This window comes from Engraulis encrasicolus, chromosome 5 (genome assembly GCF_034702125.1).
Source record: "Engraulis encrasicolus isolate BLACKSEA-1 chromosome 5, IST_EnEncr_1.0, whole genome shotgun sequence".
In the NCBI taxonomy this organism is placed as follows: Eukaryota; Metazoa; Chordata; class Actinopteri; order Clupeiformes; family Engraulidae; genus Engraulis; species Engraulis encrasicolus.
In genome coordinates, this window is record NC_085861.1 from 21,656,701 (window position 1) to 21,676,104 (window position 19,404).

At 43.1% G+C, this 19,404-nt stretch overlaps 1 protein-coding gene across 1 annotated transcript; it reads left to right on the top strand.

Annotated features, from left to right (window-relative positions):
• The first annotated feature begins 10,362 nt into the window (after positions 1–10,362).
• On the top strand, positions 10,363–17,024 carry LOC134448387 (uncharacterized). Its single transcript, XM_063198062.1, has 4 exons — positions 10,363–10,755; positions 15,827–15,881; positions 16,234–16,351; positions 16,931–17,024. The coding sequence occupies exons 1-4, from the start codon at positions 10,459–10,461 to the stop codon at positions 16,944–16,946; spliced, it is 486 nt and encodes a 161-aa protein (XP_063054132.1). The 5' UTR covers positions 10,363–10,458; the 3' UTR covers positions 16,947–17,024.
• The last annotated feature ends 2,380 nt before the right edge of the window (positions 17,025–19,404 follow it).

Below are 19,404 nucleotides of genomic sequence, written 5' to 3' on the forward strand. Positions count from 1 at the left end.
TACAGTGATGGATGGACAACCTGAATTCACCAGTTTAGAATCCAGTGCCACATATCGTCGCCTTAGGATTATAGGGTTCTATCTGACATTTTGGTCGAAATTGAGTTATTGCCATAGTCATATTATAGTAGCACTGCTTTACATCCTAGAATGTGTTTTTTAAAGTTTTATGCATTTTTCACCGTTTAATCCTCAGAACCATAAGGTTCTATCTGCAAAACTGCACTTCAACTTAGAATTATAGGGTTCTATCTGACGCAATTGAATGTAGCAGCTTTGCAAAGCGGCCAATCAGCTGCTTTTTCATTTGTTATGATACCAACGCATGTCTCCGGTCTCAGTGCTAACATTGCCTCGCAAAATGTTGCAAATATGAGCTTCTGTTTGCCATTCAAAGCAAGGATGGCGACTCCAATGCACCCCCGCTTATTTAATCAGCAAAAGGCGGAGCTATGTACCAAGTTGGACAGATCTTGCAACTTACAGTGACACTGATGTAGCCCACGTTAGAAAGTTGAGGTCGAAACACATTCAAAGAACAAACGTGGCAATTCTTAATCCCATGCTTGCCAATTAGCTGTGCTTACGTGAGGCAACATTAGGTTTTGCGTTGCGTTGGGTCAGAATTGCTCATAAAGTAGCCTATCATGGACATGACCAAATTTAGGCTATCAATATTAAGCCTACCTTGTCACATAGCTTTTACGATGAGATGCTATCACAATTGATTTTACCAAGCTAAGCAGTCCCTGTAGGAAAATAGTAATGACAGCAATCTTTACGCACGTGTTCAAGACTATAGACAGCGCTTGTATTTGACCAAAGTGCTCGCTGGTTGCGCATGGTGGAGGCTACCAGCATGGTAATCTGACTAATATACAATGGCTTTGGTTCACTATTATTATTTTTGACACATTTTGGTTCCCACTCCAATAATGGGACAAACGTTACAATAAAATATCGTTAGGCCTATCTATCTAGGCCTATCTATCTAATTATGCCATGGCTAACCTTTCCCAGGTGCCACCTGTGGAACAGGTGCTGCATATCCTATTGGGCTTTTTTTGTTACTTTAATCCGATGGCTGTATAGTTAAGATTTTCTGGAGGCTTTTAGCATATTTAAGATTGTGTAGCTTTTATTAGGTCTATTTAAGATAATGTAGTGGTCTCAATGACAGATTACACTGACCCAGGCCAAGTGACCGCAAGAACCAAGGGGGCCCTAAAGCTCATCATCCACGCTACAGTTTCAATATCACTTTTAAAACATTGTGCATATCATTATTCATCCCTGGAAAGTGAAAAACAGGTAGGCTACCTGGTAAAAGTGGGTAATGTATTATATGCAGCCCTGGAATAGTCTGGCAGCAATAGTGCAGTTTTACTGCAGTATGCAATATTTTAGAAACACAACTCCATACTATACAAAAATATTTCACTTAACTCTAATGCATATTTGAATTGTTTTGCAGTGCTAACAGATCTACACCTGGTATTTTACAGTAAATTACATAATATTAGGCCTACACTTACCATATGCTTTTCATCCAAATGGACTTACAGTACAAGATATTGGTACAGAGTATTGGCTACAGTCCCTGGAGAAGTAAGAGGTTAGATTCCTTGCACAAGGGCATCTCAGCCAGGGAGTGAGACACTGAGTGGTAGGGTGGGTTTCAAACCTGTAACAATCTGCTTTAAAGTCTCCTTAACCACTTGGCCAGGGGTGGAGAACCTTTTGCATCTGTACTATGAACACAAATCAGGATTTCCCCCTGCACTTTAGGCCTATATTGAAGGCGGCCACCTTCACAACAGACCCCACCTTCACTAGGTCCTCTGAAAATACAACTTAATTGTATTGCAAATGTAATTCCTAAGAATACTTTACAAAATATGTCATATTTCATGTGAAGCTGCATAACATTAAAAGTATATCGGGCCCGGATAAGATGATTACGGCCCTTGGGACATAGGTTCTCCACCACACTGGGCCATGGAAAAAAAAAAATCGACATTTTTGGGCTCCATTCTGGTATTGTGTTAAAATTTGACTTTTTCCCCTCATTTTCTTAGGGAACAAGCCCCTGAACCCCTAATAACCAAGGGTTTCTAATATCTAGGTTAATCTCTATCTAGCTACGGGTATTGTATAAATACATACAATATATACATATACTGTATATATAGGCCTACAGTGGCCTGAAATCTCCAAATACCAATTAATATAATTTAAATAGTGTTGTTACATTTGTATTAGTTGTATTGTATTAGTAATCTAAGAGTTTTGTTCAGAAATCATTGTTAATTTCTATGTTTTGGTAGATAGAACCCTATAATTCTAAAAACATTTTGCGGCAAGGTTCTATCTACATTCTACCTGTTTAAAAAACACCACTTCCAAATGTTCAATTATTTAAATATTTCAGATTTAGAGTTCATTTAAGGTGTCTTTAAGTCTAGTGTATCAAATTAACATTTTCCATATGCCAATTATGATCTACAGAGTGCCCCAATTATACAGTGCAAAATCGCATCGTACAGCAATACATACAGTGGCCTGCAATCTCCAAATACCACTTAATTTTCTTTCAACAGTGTTGTTACAACTATTTTATTAGTAATCTATGAGTTTTGTTCAGAAATTATTGTTAATTTTGATGTTTTGGTAGATAGAACCTTATAATCCTAAAAACATTTTGCGATTTCAGTGCAATAAGGTTCTATCTACATTTTACCTGTTTTAAAAAACACCACTTCCAAATGTTCGATGATTTTAATATTTCAGATTTAGAGTTCATTGAAGGTGTCTTTAAGTCTAGTGTATCAAACAAACCTATTCCATATGCCACTTCTGATCTACAGAGTGCAAACTCTTTAAACCTCAATATCTCAGAACTGGTCAAAAGTCAGATAGAACCCTATAATCCTAAGGCGCCGATATTCCAAATGACATGATCTTTAGGTAAACCCAGGTAATTTGGAATAGCCTAGTGGCACTGGACCATAACTAATGAACCCAGATTGACCATCACTAAAATGTAGCCTTGGGATGTGTTCATGGATTCGATAATCATGTGAAAGGGCCATGGATGCACTGACTTGGAATAACACATGCAATAGGCCTACTGTGCTGGTGTTTACACAAATTCTATGTCATTACATTTCATCTTCTTCAGCCTTTTTCATCTGCTATATTGTTATTCCCAAAAATTGGATCGTTTTATCTAAGCTTCATCTAGTAGTTGATTTCTTTTTAATTTTTCTGCTATTTTATTAAGGCTATCTGGTAAATATCTGATTTGCGCACAATGCACTCAGCCGCGATGCCTCACTTTGTGCCTGTAGTTTCCCCACAACTCGCCGATAATGAACGTTTGTGTTCACAAGTGCTCGAATGGTTTTCTGTCTAATAGCTCCTTCAATTGGAAAAGGAGACACGGGACAGACGCTCTTACACCTAGTGCGCCCATGCAGTGCCGTTGAAGCATTCCTCTAGTCTATGGGTTCGAGTTTATAATTTTATAGGCTACCACCGCGGGCGTGCCAATATTATTGCCTAGTATTGCTACGTCAGGTGCGTAATTTGGCGCATGCTACAAGGAGATTGTTGTCAACTTCCAAAGGGTCCAAAAACAACTGCCACCACTGACCATCGACGGCGATGCTGTGGAGAGAGTGAGCAGCACCAAGTTCCTTGGAGTGCACATCAGCGACGACCTCTCTTGGACCACCAACACTACATCACTGGCGAAGAAGGCCCATCAGCGTCTCTACTTCCTGCGCAAACTAAAGAAGGCAAGTGCTACACCCTCCATCATGACAACATTCTACAGAGGAACCATAGAGAGCGTCGTGTCCAACTGCATCACAGTGTGGGGAGGAAGCTGCACGGAGAAAAACAGGAAGACACTCCAGCGTGTTGTGAACACAGCGAAGAAGATCATTGGAGTACCACTCCCCTCCCTGCAGGACATTTACACCACACGCCTCACCCGGAAAGCACTGATGATCATCAAAGACACGAGCCACCCTGCACACAAACTGTTCAGCCTCCTGCCCTCTGGAAAGAGGTACAGGCGCCTCCGTTCCCGTACCACCAGGCTGGCGAGCAGCACAATGCACCAAGCGATCAAGATGCTGAACACTCAACCCACTCTCCCTCCACTGTCAGCCTCTAGCCAGCAAGGCCACTGACAAACCCCCCCCCATCCCCCACCACCATATCTGCGACTGAACATTCCACCTGCACTACTATACTTGTGACTGAACTTTCAACCTGCACTAACTCAAAACATGCACACACACACACACACACACACACACACACACACACACACACACACACACACACACACACACACACACACACACACACACACACACACAAGCACACTGCACTTTCTGCACTAAACCCAAACATACACACACTGACACACACTGACACACACACACACACACACAGACACACGGACACACACACAGACGCACACCGCACCTTCTACCTGCACTAAACACATACACACACATACATACACACACACACACACACACACACACACACACACACACACACACACACACACACACACACACACACACACACACACACACACACACACACACACACACTGCTGCTGGTGTACTTGACAGACCTTTTTAATATTTATTTTTCTTCAAAATGCTACTATTACCATGTCAGAACGCTACAAAGGACTTTTTAGGAAAAGCACAAAAGCACAACAATACCTCCTAATGTATGTCCTCTACAAGTCTTCTGTTGTCCAGTCTTGCACTTTAAATGTCTGTATGAGCACTGTCTATGTCCATACTGTCTTAAGTCCATGTATAAGTACTGTCTATGTCTATACTGTCTATGTCCTTACCTAGATTAGTCTATGTCTGTATGGGAAAGCAAGAAATGTAATTTCAAATTCTTTGTATGACCAGTGCATGTAAAGAAATTGACAATAAAACCTACTTGACTTGACTTGACTTGAAGTGAGAAGCACACCAGGCTACGGAAAATGAAAGGGTTTGAATTGTGTTCCCTGGCCCTGACATGATGACATCGAATTTATTTGAAATGCAGGCTCCAGTAAACCTGCGTGTTATTTGTTACCTAAATGAGTTTTAATGTTTCATTGACATGAAAACCAGGACATTTCCATCATTTCATAAAATATCCCGGGACGCCCAGGACAGGTCGTAAAATCAGGACATGTCCTGGGAAATGCGGACGTTTGGTCACCCTATACAGGTATGTATTACAATCAATGTTTTAGTGTGTCTTTACTCAGAGAACTAGTAGGCCTGTCGTGTTTCTTAAAGATAGTTTGACAAACTCCTGCATGGCTCTGTGTATTAGCCAACAGGCAACTGTCCGGCAACATGCTCCGAGTGAGAGTGGCCGTTACTGGCGGCAAGTGGATTCTGAGGCCAGGCTGCGTCCGTGTCAGACTTAAATTTTAACTTAGATGTAGGCCTAGTATACACCTATTTTAAGAAAATAAAAACATGCAGGCATGTATTCTGTAGATTATCGGATGAGTCAGACTTAAATAATAAAAAAATAAAGGTATAAAGTTAATAAATAATTTTTTTTTTTTACAAAAAATCAGTGCCCCATTATACCCTGGCACCGCAGATCCATAACAGGGCACGTGCCCGGGTAAAAATGGTCTAACGACGCCGATGGCCTAATGGCACTTAATGACATTGCCTCTGTGAAAATGAGTCTCAGCACAATACTGTGTTTGTTTTGAACCGTGGCTGCTTCACCCCGGTGCATTGTCATCCAAGTTTTTTTCCCGTTTGGAGTCACAATAGCCTGTCTATTTATTCTGCCGTAGTTGTGTGGATGGTTACACGAGGTAGCCCAATAAATACATTTTGATAGGCCTACCTTGGGGTGCATGGTTTCACTGAATCAATTGCAATAGTAGCAATAGTAGCTCCAATGGAACAGGTTTGGGGTTGGGGGGGCTGGGGGGGTATTGTGGATGGTGCTATAAGGTGCCATAGGTGCTATATGATATATAATACAGGATGCAGTTGGATTGTGTCAACATTCCATTGGTGTAATAGCTCTGATGAAGACGGAAGTTATACCGTTGATGCATGTCAGGCAAAAGATGAAACACTTGTACATGTCTGAAGTATAAGAAAAGCATGGCAGTCATCGGTAAGCGGTTAGGCCGTCAAACTTGTAGCCCAAAGGTTGCCAGTTCGACTCCCGACCCGCCAGGTTGGTGGGGGGAGTAATTAACCAGTGCTCTCCCCCATCCTCCTCCATGACTGAGGTACCCTGAGCATGGTACCGTCCGGCCGCACTGCTTCCTTAGGATGCCATTGAGGGCTGCCCCCTTGCACGGGTGAGGCATAACTGCAATTTCGTTGTGTGCAGTGTGCAGTGTTCACTTGTGTGCTGTGGAGTGCGGTGTCACAATGACAATGGGAGTTGGAGTTAAGTATAAGAAAAGCATTAGTGTTAAGCTGACTAAGGTGAGTTCATGCTTGCAGGCAGGTCTGGAGTGGTAATCTGGCATACGGCGCATTTCCTGGTGGGCTGACAGTCCGCAAGGGCCGATGCTGTTGGGTGCGGGCCAATTGGGCAATTGCCAGGGGCTGGCATCGACTTTCAAACCTCTTCGAGACTTTGTCTGACCAGAGAGATTTTATGGGTATGACGAGAGAGCAAAATCGCAACTTTTTCCAGGTGGTACTGCACTCTATGGGGGACGACGGAGGAGCGCAGAGGCCAGTCAGAATGAATGGGGTCTTATGGAGCTCCACCACAGATCAGTGTTGCCAGATTGGGCTGGTTCCCGCCCAATTGGGCTGCTTAGGATGGCCGTGTGCGGGGAAAAAATGGCATTTATCAGAAAAACCCGCTCCTAGGCGGGTTTTGAGCATTTTTTGGGCTGGAAATCATCAGCCTCATCTGGCAACCCTGCCACAGATGCCGCTTAAATGTTCCTAAAGGCGGGCTAAATTATCCTTCCAGACAGCACATAGTTTGAATTTTTTACTTGCTTGATCTTTATAAAATATGCCTTTATTGTCAATATTACGTTACGAGTGACTCCTCACACCGCGGGTTGGCTTTGTAGACTGGCTGCGTTGCTGTTATCGCGAAAGCCGTAAAGCAATTTTGTTAGCAATCAAATGCCAAACTAACTGTAGGAAATCAGAAGGATATAACTCCCAGGTTCTTGTACATTTGGTGTAAATCCATATCGGTCTCTCAAAAAACACTGTAATATTTTCAGGTTTCACCTGATAGAAAGGACAATTTTGAGGATTAGCCTCCAGTGTTATGGGCTGTGCTCTCTGGAGAGCACCCCTAGGTGAACTGCAGGCATGGGTTATTATTATTATTATTATTAATAATATTAATAATAATACTTTCGTTTTATATAGCGCCAAGGTATCGTGTAGGAAAATGTGAGTGTGTGTGTATGTCAGTGCATGAGTGTGTTTGTGAGTGCATGTAAGTGAATGTGCTTGTGGAACTAGCAGCCATAAGCCTCCAGGAAGAGATGTGTCTTAAGGTGTTGTTTCAACATGGCCAGTGAAGGGTCGACCAGCTGGCCCTTGGAAGAGGACCGCAGGGATCTTGAGGGGCCATAGGGGTGAAGGAGGTCTGTGAGGTAGTGGGGTGCCAGACCATGGAGGGACTTGAAGGTTAGGAGGAGGTCTTTGTTGACAATGCGTGACTTGATGGGGAGACAGTGAAGCTGCTTGAGTATGGGGTGATGTGCAGTCAGGGTCTAGTGCCTGTGATGATCCTGGCAGCAGAGTTCTGGACATATTGCAGTCTGTCTAGGGCTTTGTTGGGTAGACCAAGCAGGATGCCATTGAGTGAGCGTCTCTGTAACTGTCTTAGAAATTGAAGGCCTGTGTTTGGAGATGTTTCTGAGATGATAGAATGCCGATTTGGTGACTTTTTTGATGTGGGACTGAAGTGAAAGCGATGAATCCAAGATGACACCCAGGTTACGGACTTCAGGAAATGGGGTGATGGTGCATCCATCGATACCCAGGTAGAGATCTCCAATCTTCCTTTACAGCATTGCTGGTGCCACCATCATGAGCTCAGTTTTATTGCTGATCAGTTTGAGAAGATTGTATGTCATCCAGGTTTTGATGTCTTGCAGGCACTGAACGAGAGGGGTGGTGGGGTGGTGTCAGAGGAGAGGGTTTGGTGCTGATGTATAACTGTGTGTTGTCGGCGTAGCAGTGGAAACTAAAACCATGGGAGCGGATGATACGACCCAGGGGGGATACGACCCAGCATGTAGATGGTGAAGAGAAGGGGGCCAAGCATCTATTCTTGTGGAATGTCGTGGCTGATGGTAACTGTGGTGGAGCGAGAGTCTTTGAGAGTGACATATTGTTGCCGGTTGGATAGATATGAATGAAACCAGTCAAGTGCTGTGCCAGTTAATCCATTGAACTCTGAGAGCCGTTTAAGAAGGATGGAATGAGACACTGTGCCAAATGCTGCTGAGAGGTCCAGGAGGATGAGGATGGTGATGTGGCCATTGTCAGCAGCAGTTAGGAGGTTGTTGGTGATTTTGACAAGTGCAGTCTCTGTGCTGGCTCTGAAACCAGATTGCAGGGGTTCAAATACCTCATGGTGGAACATATGCTGCTGGAGTTGGGCCGCCACTGCCCTTTCCATGTTGTGGCAGAGGGCAGGAAGACAGGCTTTAACTAGAACGGGCACTCGGTAGAGCGCAAATCTTCGCCTACGCCACTTATTTTTTTCTGCCCATCTTCAGAGTGTGGGGCGTAACATTCTCCAAATTTTGGTGTTAGTTTCATTTAAATCGGACTGGAATATCGTAATATTACATTTTTGGCCCAGTCTTGACCTCTTATTCAATTCAGCATGCACACGTTGTTCTGGCATATAGTGCTTGGCAAAGAAAAACGTTTTTGACCTTTTTGTGACCTTGACCTTTGACCCAATCACTCCCAAAAAGTAATCGATTGTTCCTTGGGTCATGACCAATCATCCCACTAAATTTCATAAAAATCGGCTCAATTTACGTTTTTGACCTTTTCGAGACCTTGACCTTGACCTTTGACCCAATCACTCCCAAAAACTAATCGATTGTTCCTTGGGTCATGACCAATCATCCCACTAAATTTCATAAAAATCGGCTCAGTTCTGTCTGAGTTATACGAAGTACAAACAAACAAACAAACAAACATATTAACAAACTAGAATGGGCACTCGGTAGAGCGCAAACCTTCGCCTACGCCACTTATTTTTTTCTGGCCATCTTCAAAGTGTGGGGCATAACATTCTCCAAATTTTGGTGTTAGTTTCATTTAAATCGGACCGGAATATCGTAACATTACGTTTTTGACCTTTTCGTGACCTTCACCTTGACCTTTGACCCAATCACTCCCAAAAAGTAATCGGTTGTTCCTTGGGTCATGACCAACCATCCCACTAAATGTCATAAAAATCGGCTCAATTTATGTTTTTGACCTTTTCGTGAGATTGACCCAATCACTCCCAAAAAGTAATCGATTGTTCCTTGAGTCATGACCAATCATCCCACTAAATTTCATGAAAATCGGCTCAATTTACCTTTTTGACCTTTTCGTGACCTTGACCTTTGACCTTTGACCCAATCACTCCCAAAAACTAATCAATTGTTCCTTGGGTCATGACCAATCATCCCACTAAATTTCATAAAAATCGGCTCAGTTCTGTCTGAGTTATACGAAGTACAAACAAACATTTTGACCTTGACCTTTGACCTTTGACCCAATCACTCCCAAAAACTAATCGATTCTTCCTTGGGTCATGACCAATCATCCCACCAAATTTAATGAAAATCGGGTCAGTTTTGACTGAGTTAGACGAAGTACAAACAAACAAACAGACATATTCACAAATAAATAAATAAATAAATAAATAAATAAATAAATACACGGCGGGCAAAACATAACCTTCTGGCGAAGGTAATAAATACACAGCGGTCAAAACATAACCTTCGCCGACTTTGTCTTGGCGAAGGTAACCAGGGTGGTGGGCATGGGGTCCAGCTGGCAAGAGGACGACTTGGCTTTTGACCCCAGGTCAATGACCTGGGCATGGCCCAGAGAGGCAAAGCAGGAGAGGCGGGTTGGGGACTAAGAATGCTATGCGCCAGGGGCGCAACTCATTGTAGGACCGCCACTGCCTGTCTAGCAGGTTGTTCCTGCTGGGGAGGGGATGATCACAGGGAGGAGAGTTCCACATATCAGCGTCAGTGCATAGGATGGACTGCTTGCAGAAAAGAGAGAGAGAGAAGGAAAGATTGTCACCAACTAGCCTTAGCCAACTCGTATCTGAATTTACCCTAGCAGGGCCTGCCTTGGATTGACTCTCCCTCTCCATCACACGGAGAAGTTTAGCCTCTCTCCTGTCTGGTCTGCTACCTGTTTGTTGAGGATGAAAGGCCTCCTGGTCGTGGGCTTGCTGTCCTTAGCATGGCTGGTCACCACGGTATGTCAGGGTGTCATCCAGGAGTTGTCCATCCGATCCAGCATCGCACGCATCCATCAGGCCAGGGAGCGAAAGAGCCAGATGGAAGAGGAGATCAGCAACACCAAGTTGAAGATGGGTGCCATCCAGGCGGAGATCAATGAACTCAAGAAGAGCGAAGCTGAACTGAACCAGCAGCAGGTCGAGTTGGCTAAGAGCAGGGACGAGGCAGAGAGAGGCCTCCTGGCCTGCAGACCTGAGAAGGTATTGTATGGCTTTAGGACATCTTTCAGATTATTATTTGGTCCCAGAGTACTCTCTAACTGTGTGTTAACCCATTGATGCTGGATGTTGCGTTGCGCAACATTGGCCCTGGTGCCTGGAGCTGCATTACGCAACATTCAGGCTCATGAGATTTGAGACATTTTTTTGAAAAATCTTTGTTTGTTTGGGATGAATGCACATTCTAACTAGATTGCATTCTCGCAGAAAATGCTGGAAGCAGGCTTGCCTTTTGGGGCAGAGCAGAGCAGTTTTATTTTTGATATCTCTATACCTAAATTAAAAACAAACTACTATTGAGAAAACAAAGCTAAAAGAAATGTGGGAACAATCCATCCACCCAGTCAGAAGTTCTGGGCCAAACAATTCAGCCATATTGGATTCAGCCATCTTGAAAGTGTTGTAGCTCCACGTTTTGGGAATAAACTAAATGACATACATGCTATTTTAACACATTCAGCCGTTTTTTGGAATTTTAGCTGTAGACTCCCAGCCATTTATCCCATTAATCATTTTTTGTCATTTTTTGAACAGCCACTGAATATTTTGTCGTCAACCCACAGACACATGCCAGGGCTTGTTCGAAAGCCCAAATTCTCAGCTGTCTGCATGTTTTTACAGTTAGTTTCTAGCATATTCCATTACGAAATTATTCAAGTCTAAGTGAGCAGTGGTTTAGGTAGAAATAGCGTTTTTCACTATTCGAACGGAGATAAAGCCTTTTTTTACACGGGTGCGCTCTTTGACTCTCCGAGTTTAAATTGCGGGTCTAAATGCATTTTCACGTCCGAAGAACAACTCCAGTAGCTTCCAAGTAAACTATTTCGATGCAAAAATCACCTGGTCAGGCTATTGTTCAGAGCCACATCATCTGAAATGCTAGCTAGCTAATGTCACTTGACTGGCAGTTTTCGTTCTGTAGATAAAAGTAGACGTGCCAAAGTACTCACCCAAAATTAGGTTACTTCCTGCTGTGTTACATGCGGTTTTTCATTACAACCTTCCATTTTACACCTATCTTTATGACAGCAAAACTCCTTATTCTTCCATCTTATGTTTAGGAACAGGCTAGCTTAAGTAGTAAGTGAAGTAATTTGAGACATGACGTGATCAGGAAGTGGTTTGATTCGCTATAGATAAAACTCAAATACTGTGTGTAATAAAATGCACAGATGATGAAATATCCAGATCCTGACTTTGTACTGTAGGTGTTTTGACTTTGTAGGTGTTTTCATGATCTATGTCAGTTCTGTTCATCACATTATTACGGAAATCACACAGACTGTGCATTAGAATGTGTAGATTCAGAATCCAATTTAAAAAAAACCCCGTAAAAACGTAATTTTACTGTTTGGAAGGCAAAAACTAATTTTTACGTGACTTGGGAGTGAATGTGTTAAGTTGGCCAAGGAACACTGCATAATGATATAATTTTGAAAATCAACATGGGTCCGAGTGGGATTCGAACTCACAACCTCCATATCTCTAATTCAGCACCTTTGCCATTGATACTAAATGACATACATGCTATTTTAAGTTGGCTAAGGAACACTGCATATGATATAATTTTGAAAATCAACATAGGTCTGAGTGGGATTCAAACTCACAACCTCCATATCTCTAATCCAGCACCTTTGCAATTGATACTAAATGACATATATGCTATTTGAAGTTGGCTAAGGAGCACTGCATATGATATAATTTTGAAAATCAACATGGGAACGGGTGTTATTCGAACTCACAACCTCCATATCTCTGATCCAGCACCTTTACCATTGAGCCAAGCAGCTGGCTGTCATAAATATTCCAGAAAGACAATATCACATTGCATTGAAGAGCTGAACAATAGACTTCTAGAATGGTAGTTGCAGGTGCTGGTTAAGAATAGAATGTTGAGAGAAAGTGACAGTTGAGATGGAACCTTTTATTGGCAGCACCTGTTCTGATTGTCTGTATGGCAGTTAGTATTGTGCTCTAAGGCAGAGGGCAGAATCAAAACAGTTTCTAGTTTTTAGATCGCTGTTGTTAAAAAACTAAAAAGAATTGGCACATGTCCTGCTCACAGATTGACAGTCATACGTGTGATCTTTCTAACAGTCCTTGAATGAAATGTATATATTAAACAGTGTTGCAGATGATCTGACCTCTTCAGAGAGACATTTCAAAAATGAATAGGACTCAGCCATTGGGGGGTTTTACACACCTGCCATTTAAAAAGTAATGGGAGTTGGGACATGATCTTTTCACCGTTTAGAGTCATCTTCTAGAGCTCGCTAACAACGCGTCAACTAAACTTCTATGTGAAACTGTTGATGTTTTATGAACGAAAAAGCCTCCTACACTCTGATCTATAGAGTGGACGGAACTCTGTCTCTGAAGGTTCTACCATTGTTTTCAATGGGTACCCAAACTTGCACAAAATCGACAAAAACGGAAAAACGTCAAGAGACACGGACACGCTATATCGGAACAAATGATCTCCAAGCCGAGCTGGTCGTTTTAGTGTTTGAACGGTGTCTCTATCTCGAAAGGCTTAGGAGGAGATCCATTTTCTATTTTTACAGCCCTGCGCAAGAGAAGCAAGCAAGCAAGCATAATACTTAGGGATTACTATAAGCGGGACTTGCTCTACAAGCCCACTTAATGAAAGATGAGGGTCTTAGCGTTTAAATGCAACTTATTGCATGTTTTTATGTGCTTCAGAGGCTGAGATATTTAGGCATTTATAGGCTGAGGGCAGATTTTCTGAAAAAGGTCTCAGGCATTCAGGCTCAGGCATTCATTTATATTTTTGGGGGCTTTCATGCCTAGTTGACTGGACAGTCGAAGATGGCGACAGGAAGCGAATGGGACAGAGAGACAGGGGAGGATCGGGAAATGACCCCGGCCGGACTCGAACCGGGGTCCCTGTGGGTGGGCATGCGCAAGCATGCAAGTGCAAGTGGGTGGGCGTGCTCCGCCACAGCCCCCCCCCCCCCCCCGCCCCCCCCCCCCCCACCCCCCACCCCCCCGCCCCCCCCCCCCCCCACTCCCCCCCCCTCAGCACCCTTTTTTGGAGGTGCCTTAGGCGTCAATGGGTTAAATTAAATTTGGCATCTCCTATTGCCAGACCGTTGTAGTTGACGAGGTGGCAGGTTCGATCCCTGAGGGGGGTGAACAGGTACAAGATGACCTCCGTCACAATGACAAGACCCCCCATATACCGGTATATTCCAGTCAAGGGCCCCCTGTTCACTATTTTTCAAGGTCTATCCATAGGTCTGTGAGGCAGGGTTACACTGGGATATATAACATAATAACAATAATAGTATCAATGTTCAGAGATGGAGTATAATAAAGCAGTTTGTAGCCTTTTAGTGCAGATCGGGTCGCCGGCGGGCCTATTCACTATTTGCTGAAAATACTCAACCACATAATAACAACATTGCTATGATATTACCAAGAGCTTCAAATAACAGATTAAGACATAGCCATACAATTTTGTTGACAGTAAGGTTATAACATATGCTCCGCGCTAAGGGGTTAACTAAAGGCAATATTGTTAAAGGTGCACAGTGTAGAATGATGACCAAAGTAGGTATTGCAACTATGCTGCTCATTGAAACTGTCTACTGCCAAATTTCCAATTTCCATAAATATTTACTAAATAATAAACTAAGATTTACTAGAATGACCAAAATAGAGAACATTTTGCAGAGAAAATGTCTATTCCTGGAAATTCAAAATTGCGGACAATGGAGAAGATCTCGCTTTTCATGTATGAAAAGTTTTATTTTCCCAGTCATAATATACTTCGAATTTGATGGTGGTGATGGTAAGTATTCAAGAAAAAGGTAACATTTGTGAATGGCAGCATGAATTAGGGAAATAAACTACTAAAAAATATTACACAGTGCACCTTTAAGCTTATTTTGCTATATTTTGGTGAAGGCCTAAATTAATTATTCCATTTATTCAATGATTTATTTCGTTTGCTATGCTTTTCCTGCCATAAGTCATAATATGTCAATGTCATAAAAGTTTTATGGGCATAAAAAGTTGACTTGACATTGTTACGGTTCGCCAAAAAACGAATGTCACTTAACAGTCAGAATTTTTTTAATGACATGGACATAATGTTTAAGACATGTCCATGACTGTTACGACACTGCACTGCTATGACAATGTCATACCTATAACACCGGCGTCAAGTAAAGTGCTCTGGTGGTCTATCGTGGAGTGCATTCACAGGAGTTCATTTCGGGCGCCATTGGGGGCTGCCCCCTTGCATAAGTGAGGCATAAACACAATTTCGATATGTGCAGTGTACACTTAGCTGTGGAGTGCTGTATTAGCGTCGCGAGCTATCCTACGTACTTTCGCCAAAGGATTGGCTCCACTACGGTAGTCTGGCCTTGCTCTTCTGTGGAGTGCCAGATCGGTGGGATTTTGATCGCAACGCCCCCCATCTAATCTAATGAGAAAACAGCCAATGAGCGAATAAGCGTCCCACGTGGGGGAGAAAGGGTGAGGATGCTCGTGACAATGACGAAAACGTCTGTGCCAATGGCTCTGGTCTGCGCTATGTTGTTGTTGAGTAACTGTCGGCAATTGGGTGAGAGCTGTCCAATCATTTCAAGCCATAACTGAGTGCAAACTTCCCGCTTCCTGCAATCGCGTCAGATCACACAACTTCCAGACCATAAATACGAAATGAAACGGTAGTATTATGGGATGGTCAGGATCAGGCTAATGCTGTATCACAATGACAATTAGAGTTGGAGTTCCCCAGTTGGGCTTTCACCAGTCCAATGGTCTCCAAAAGGCGGCCCGCGGGCCAGATCAGGCCCGGGCATGGGAAACATTTGGCCCACCATGAGGTTGGAACAAAGGAAAACATACATGTGCCATCTGTGGCCATACTGTCGGGCGATTTTTTTGGGCCATCAGCCTCATTTGCGCTACATAATTTGGCCCTTGCGGAGAAGTGATTGGAGACCACTGCACAAGTCTATATTGTTCCACTGGTTTCTTGCCAGTTTCATTGATAAGAAGAATGTTTATGTTTTTACAGAAGAAAGGACAGCAGAAGAAAACACAGATTTCGGGCACTTTGCAGGAATTGAAAGGTAAATACCCTCATGACATCATTAGGGATTCTTGATGCAGAATAAAACATTTTGGATCTGATGCAGTTCCGCTCCTGTCAACCATCTCTTTGTGTGTGTGTGTGTGTGTGTGTGTGTGTGTGTGTGTGTGTGTGTGTGTGTGTGTGTGTGTGTGTGTGTGTGTCCACGCACACACGTACACAAGCATGTGCACACACATACACACGTCTCTGTTTTATTCACGATCTATTGAGACGTGTGATAGCATATGATACACCAACCCCTAACACCCACACCCACAAACACACACACACACCACCACCACCATTACTTCCACCACCTCCCTCTCACTCTCCTTCTACCGTATGTCCAGGGGCCCAGGAGGCTGAGAAGGTGAAGGCCCAGGAAGACATTCAGAAGCTAAAACAGCAGCTGCTGGACAGAGACCAGGCAATCTGCGCGTTTGTGGACAAAAACAAGCCGGAAGGAATGTAAGGACTCTGGAAGTGTGTGTGTGTGTGTGTGTGTGTGTGTGTGTGTGTGTGTGTGTGTGTGTGTGTGTTTGTGTGTGTGTGTGTGTGTGTGTGTGTGTGTGTGTGTGTGTGTGTGTGTGTGTGTGTACGTGTGTGTGTGCGTGTACGTGTGTGTGTGTGTGTGATGAAATTACACGGGCCATCTGCAGGAATTTAATCTGTTAAAACAGTGTTGTACATTTCTTGTAACCAAAATGACTGAGACGTAGTGCATTACTTAACGTATAAGTGCATTACTTATAACTGTAGTAGTACGGTAATTAACCTTTCAATGACAGTGTGCCTCAGATGATATGGCATGCATTATGGGGCTACACTGACGTGTGTCTTCCCTGTTGATTTGACTCCCCACAGTGCTGTAATGTAAGCACTCTATCTGGGTTTATTCATGTTTACTCCGAATTTGAAATATTGATCCAAACTATAGGGGTATCTCTGTTGCTAAAAAAACCCACCTCCCCTACAAATCGCACCCTGTTTATTAGTGTATAAAAATACCTGTAGCACTAACATGCAGTACATTTTGCCCTTTTCCAGGAAATTGTGTTCATGATGGAGGCCACAGCCAGCGTTGGGTCATTTTACACAACAACACACACAAAACCAAGAGCAGTAAGTTCCCAAACAAGCCAATATCTGTTCAGCAAACAGATGATAAGATGGTGTCATCTTTTGTTGGTGTATGATAAACAAACCAAAAAAAATTCTCATACATTTTCTATATCATGCAAAGTGCAATATTGTGTACTTCCCTGTCTATGAACTAAGGGTGACCCTGTGACAGTGCTTAAGTAGATAATGTTAGATATTGTTGGACTCTGAAAGTCTCATGTAACACCCAGTATAATTTTCGGTGTTAATTATTCAGTGTTAATGTTCTGTGTGTTAACTCTAACAGAGCCATAAGAACAACAAATAAAGTCGCCTTCCAGTGTCAAGTTGTTATGAAACAAACTCACCCACACCACCCTTCCAAAACCTACCTCACTCCATGGCTGAAGTGCCCTTGAGCAAGGCACTCATGGATTACTCGTGGTCATGAGGATATACGGCTGAGTGCCGTAGGTAATTACGCGCGTGAGGGTATCACACACCAACCTCACTCCCACTTGTGTCATATTGATTAAATGTAATGTAATGAAAGAAATACTCCCGAGAGCTCATCCAACTTTCTTTCCTCTTCTTTCCTGTCCATGTTTTGTCACATCTGTCATGCTTTTTTTCACTTTATATTCATTGAGCTGCCTTGTTTGGAATAAAGTGTTAAATACTTTGCAAATGTCTGTGTGGTGGTTAATGGCTTGAGTGGCTGATGAGTGGCATGGAAGGTATTGGGGGTGCAGTGAGGAGAGCACACGTGCCATCTTCTCTGTGCTCTAGATGCAGTACGTACAGTACTTGCATGTCTTTTCTTTTGGTTGAAATTCAATCTTATGAGTTTAGTGGAGAAGTTTATTTTATTATCAGACTGAATAAAGGCTTGTTCAAATAATGTTGTGCTTTTCTTATGTATTTATTCGTTTTCGTGGTGATGTGCTTTTGAGCATACTTCTACAAGCCCATACTTCACTAAGACATTCAAAACCTATCACTATGTAAAAACAACCAGAATCGACATTGTTTCGGTCTTATTTTCAGTGGTTACAAGAGATCCAGCTGCTGCCAGGCTGCACACACCTTTTCTTCAACCTTGAGGTCGGGACCCCATATGGGTTCGACTGGGATTCAAATGGGGTCGGCTGAAATGTCTAGGAGTGTAAAAAGAATATTGATACATTTTACAAATTGATATAACAAAATATGTGTATGGGGTCCCCAGAAATATGAGATGACAAAATGCGGCCCTTGGCGAAAAAGGGTTGGGAACCACTACTGCTCTACTGGATGTCACACAGGTGACATGTGGCCTTTTTGAAGGCTAGTGACGGAGATAGTTAAGATTCTTCTAGTATTCTGTGTACCTGTAATTAGTGGGCTACGCGCCATTTGGGTGGGTAGCTAGTATGTGCCCCAGGGATGAGAAGAGCGGCATTGCATGTTTGGCTGGCTGCTGGAAGAACAGGACTGCATCACTGGGAGGGCCTGAATATGAGCAACAAGGCCCCCAGGGGCAGTCGCACCCAAACATACCGCAATATAAAGGGAAACACTTTTTTTGGGCTTATGGTAGCCTGGCTCCGACCAGACCTCTGCGTGTGTGTGTGTAGCTCTGGAGCCCCCTGGTGGTGCACAACACAGCTCACGAAACTGCGCGGAACTACATTTAGGGCAAGAGCCAGGCAAGGCTTATGGTGCACGTTAAATATTTAGTTGGCTTGTTTCTCCTTATTGAATGGGTGCAAATAAGCAGGAAAATGTTGCCATGTGCTTTTTCTCTGTGCTGAATAGGATGTTTGCACCGTCTCTGTGTAAATCTAGCCTACACGTCGGTCCACCAGTCCATAGTGGCTGCATACTTTTTTTTTTTTTTTCAATTTTCCCATGTGCCGCTAGCACTAGAATACCTTGTCCCGGGCCTGGCAAAATCTGTCAGCGGCCCTAGGTGCATGCTCTATACTAACCTGACTCTTGCCCTCTGGTATGCCGTTCCGTTTACGTGTGTCAGGGAATGGAACGCCCTCGCATGTAGTTGCTGAACGCAGCCAGATGATGAAAATCAGGTTAGCTCTACATAACCTGGGACAATGTTGACAGAGTGCCTCGAATACTATATCAAAGTTTTGCCAAAGTTTGTTTTTATTTTGTTTGTTAGTTGTGTGTTACTATTATGTTCATCATAGGATGATAAATATCATATTAAGCTCACAGCATATTGAATTTAGCAGACACTTAATCCAAAGCCACTTTAGTTGTTTTAAGGCAAGGATATTGCCCCCTTGAGTGCCAATGACATGGGTGGGAGACAATCTGAGATAATCTGATGAAGACTGTTGAGGTTGAAACATAATCCAGCCATGACATAATTAAAGGGACACTGTGCAGGAAATGGTCAAAAGGGGTACTGCAACTAT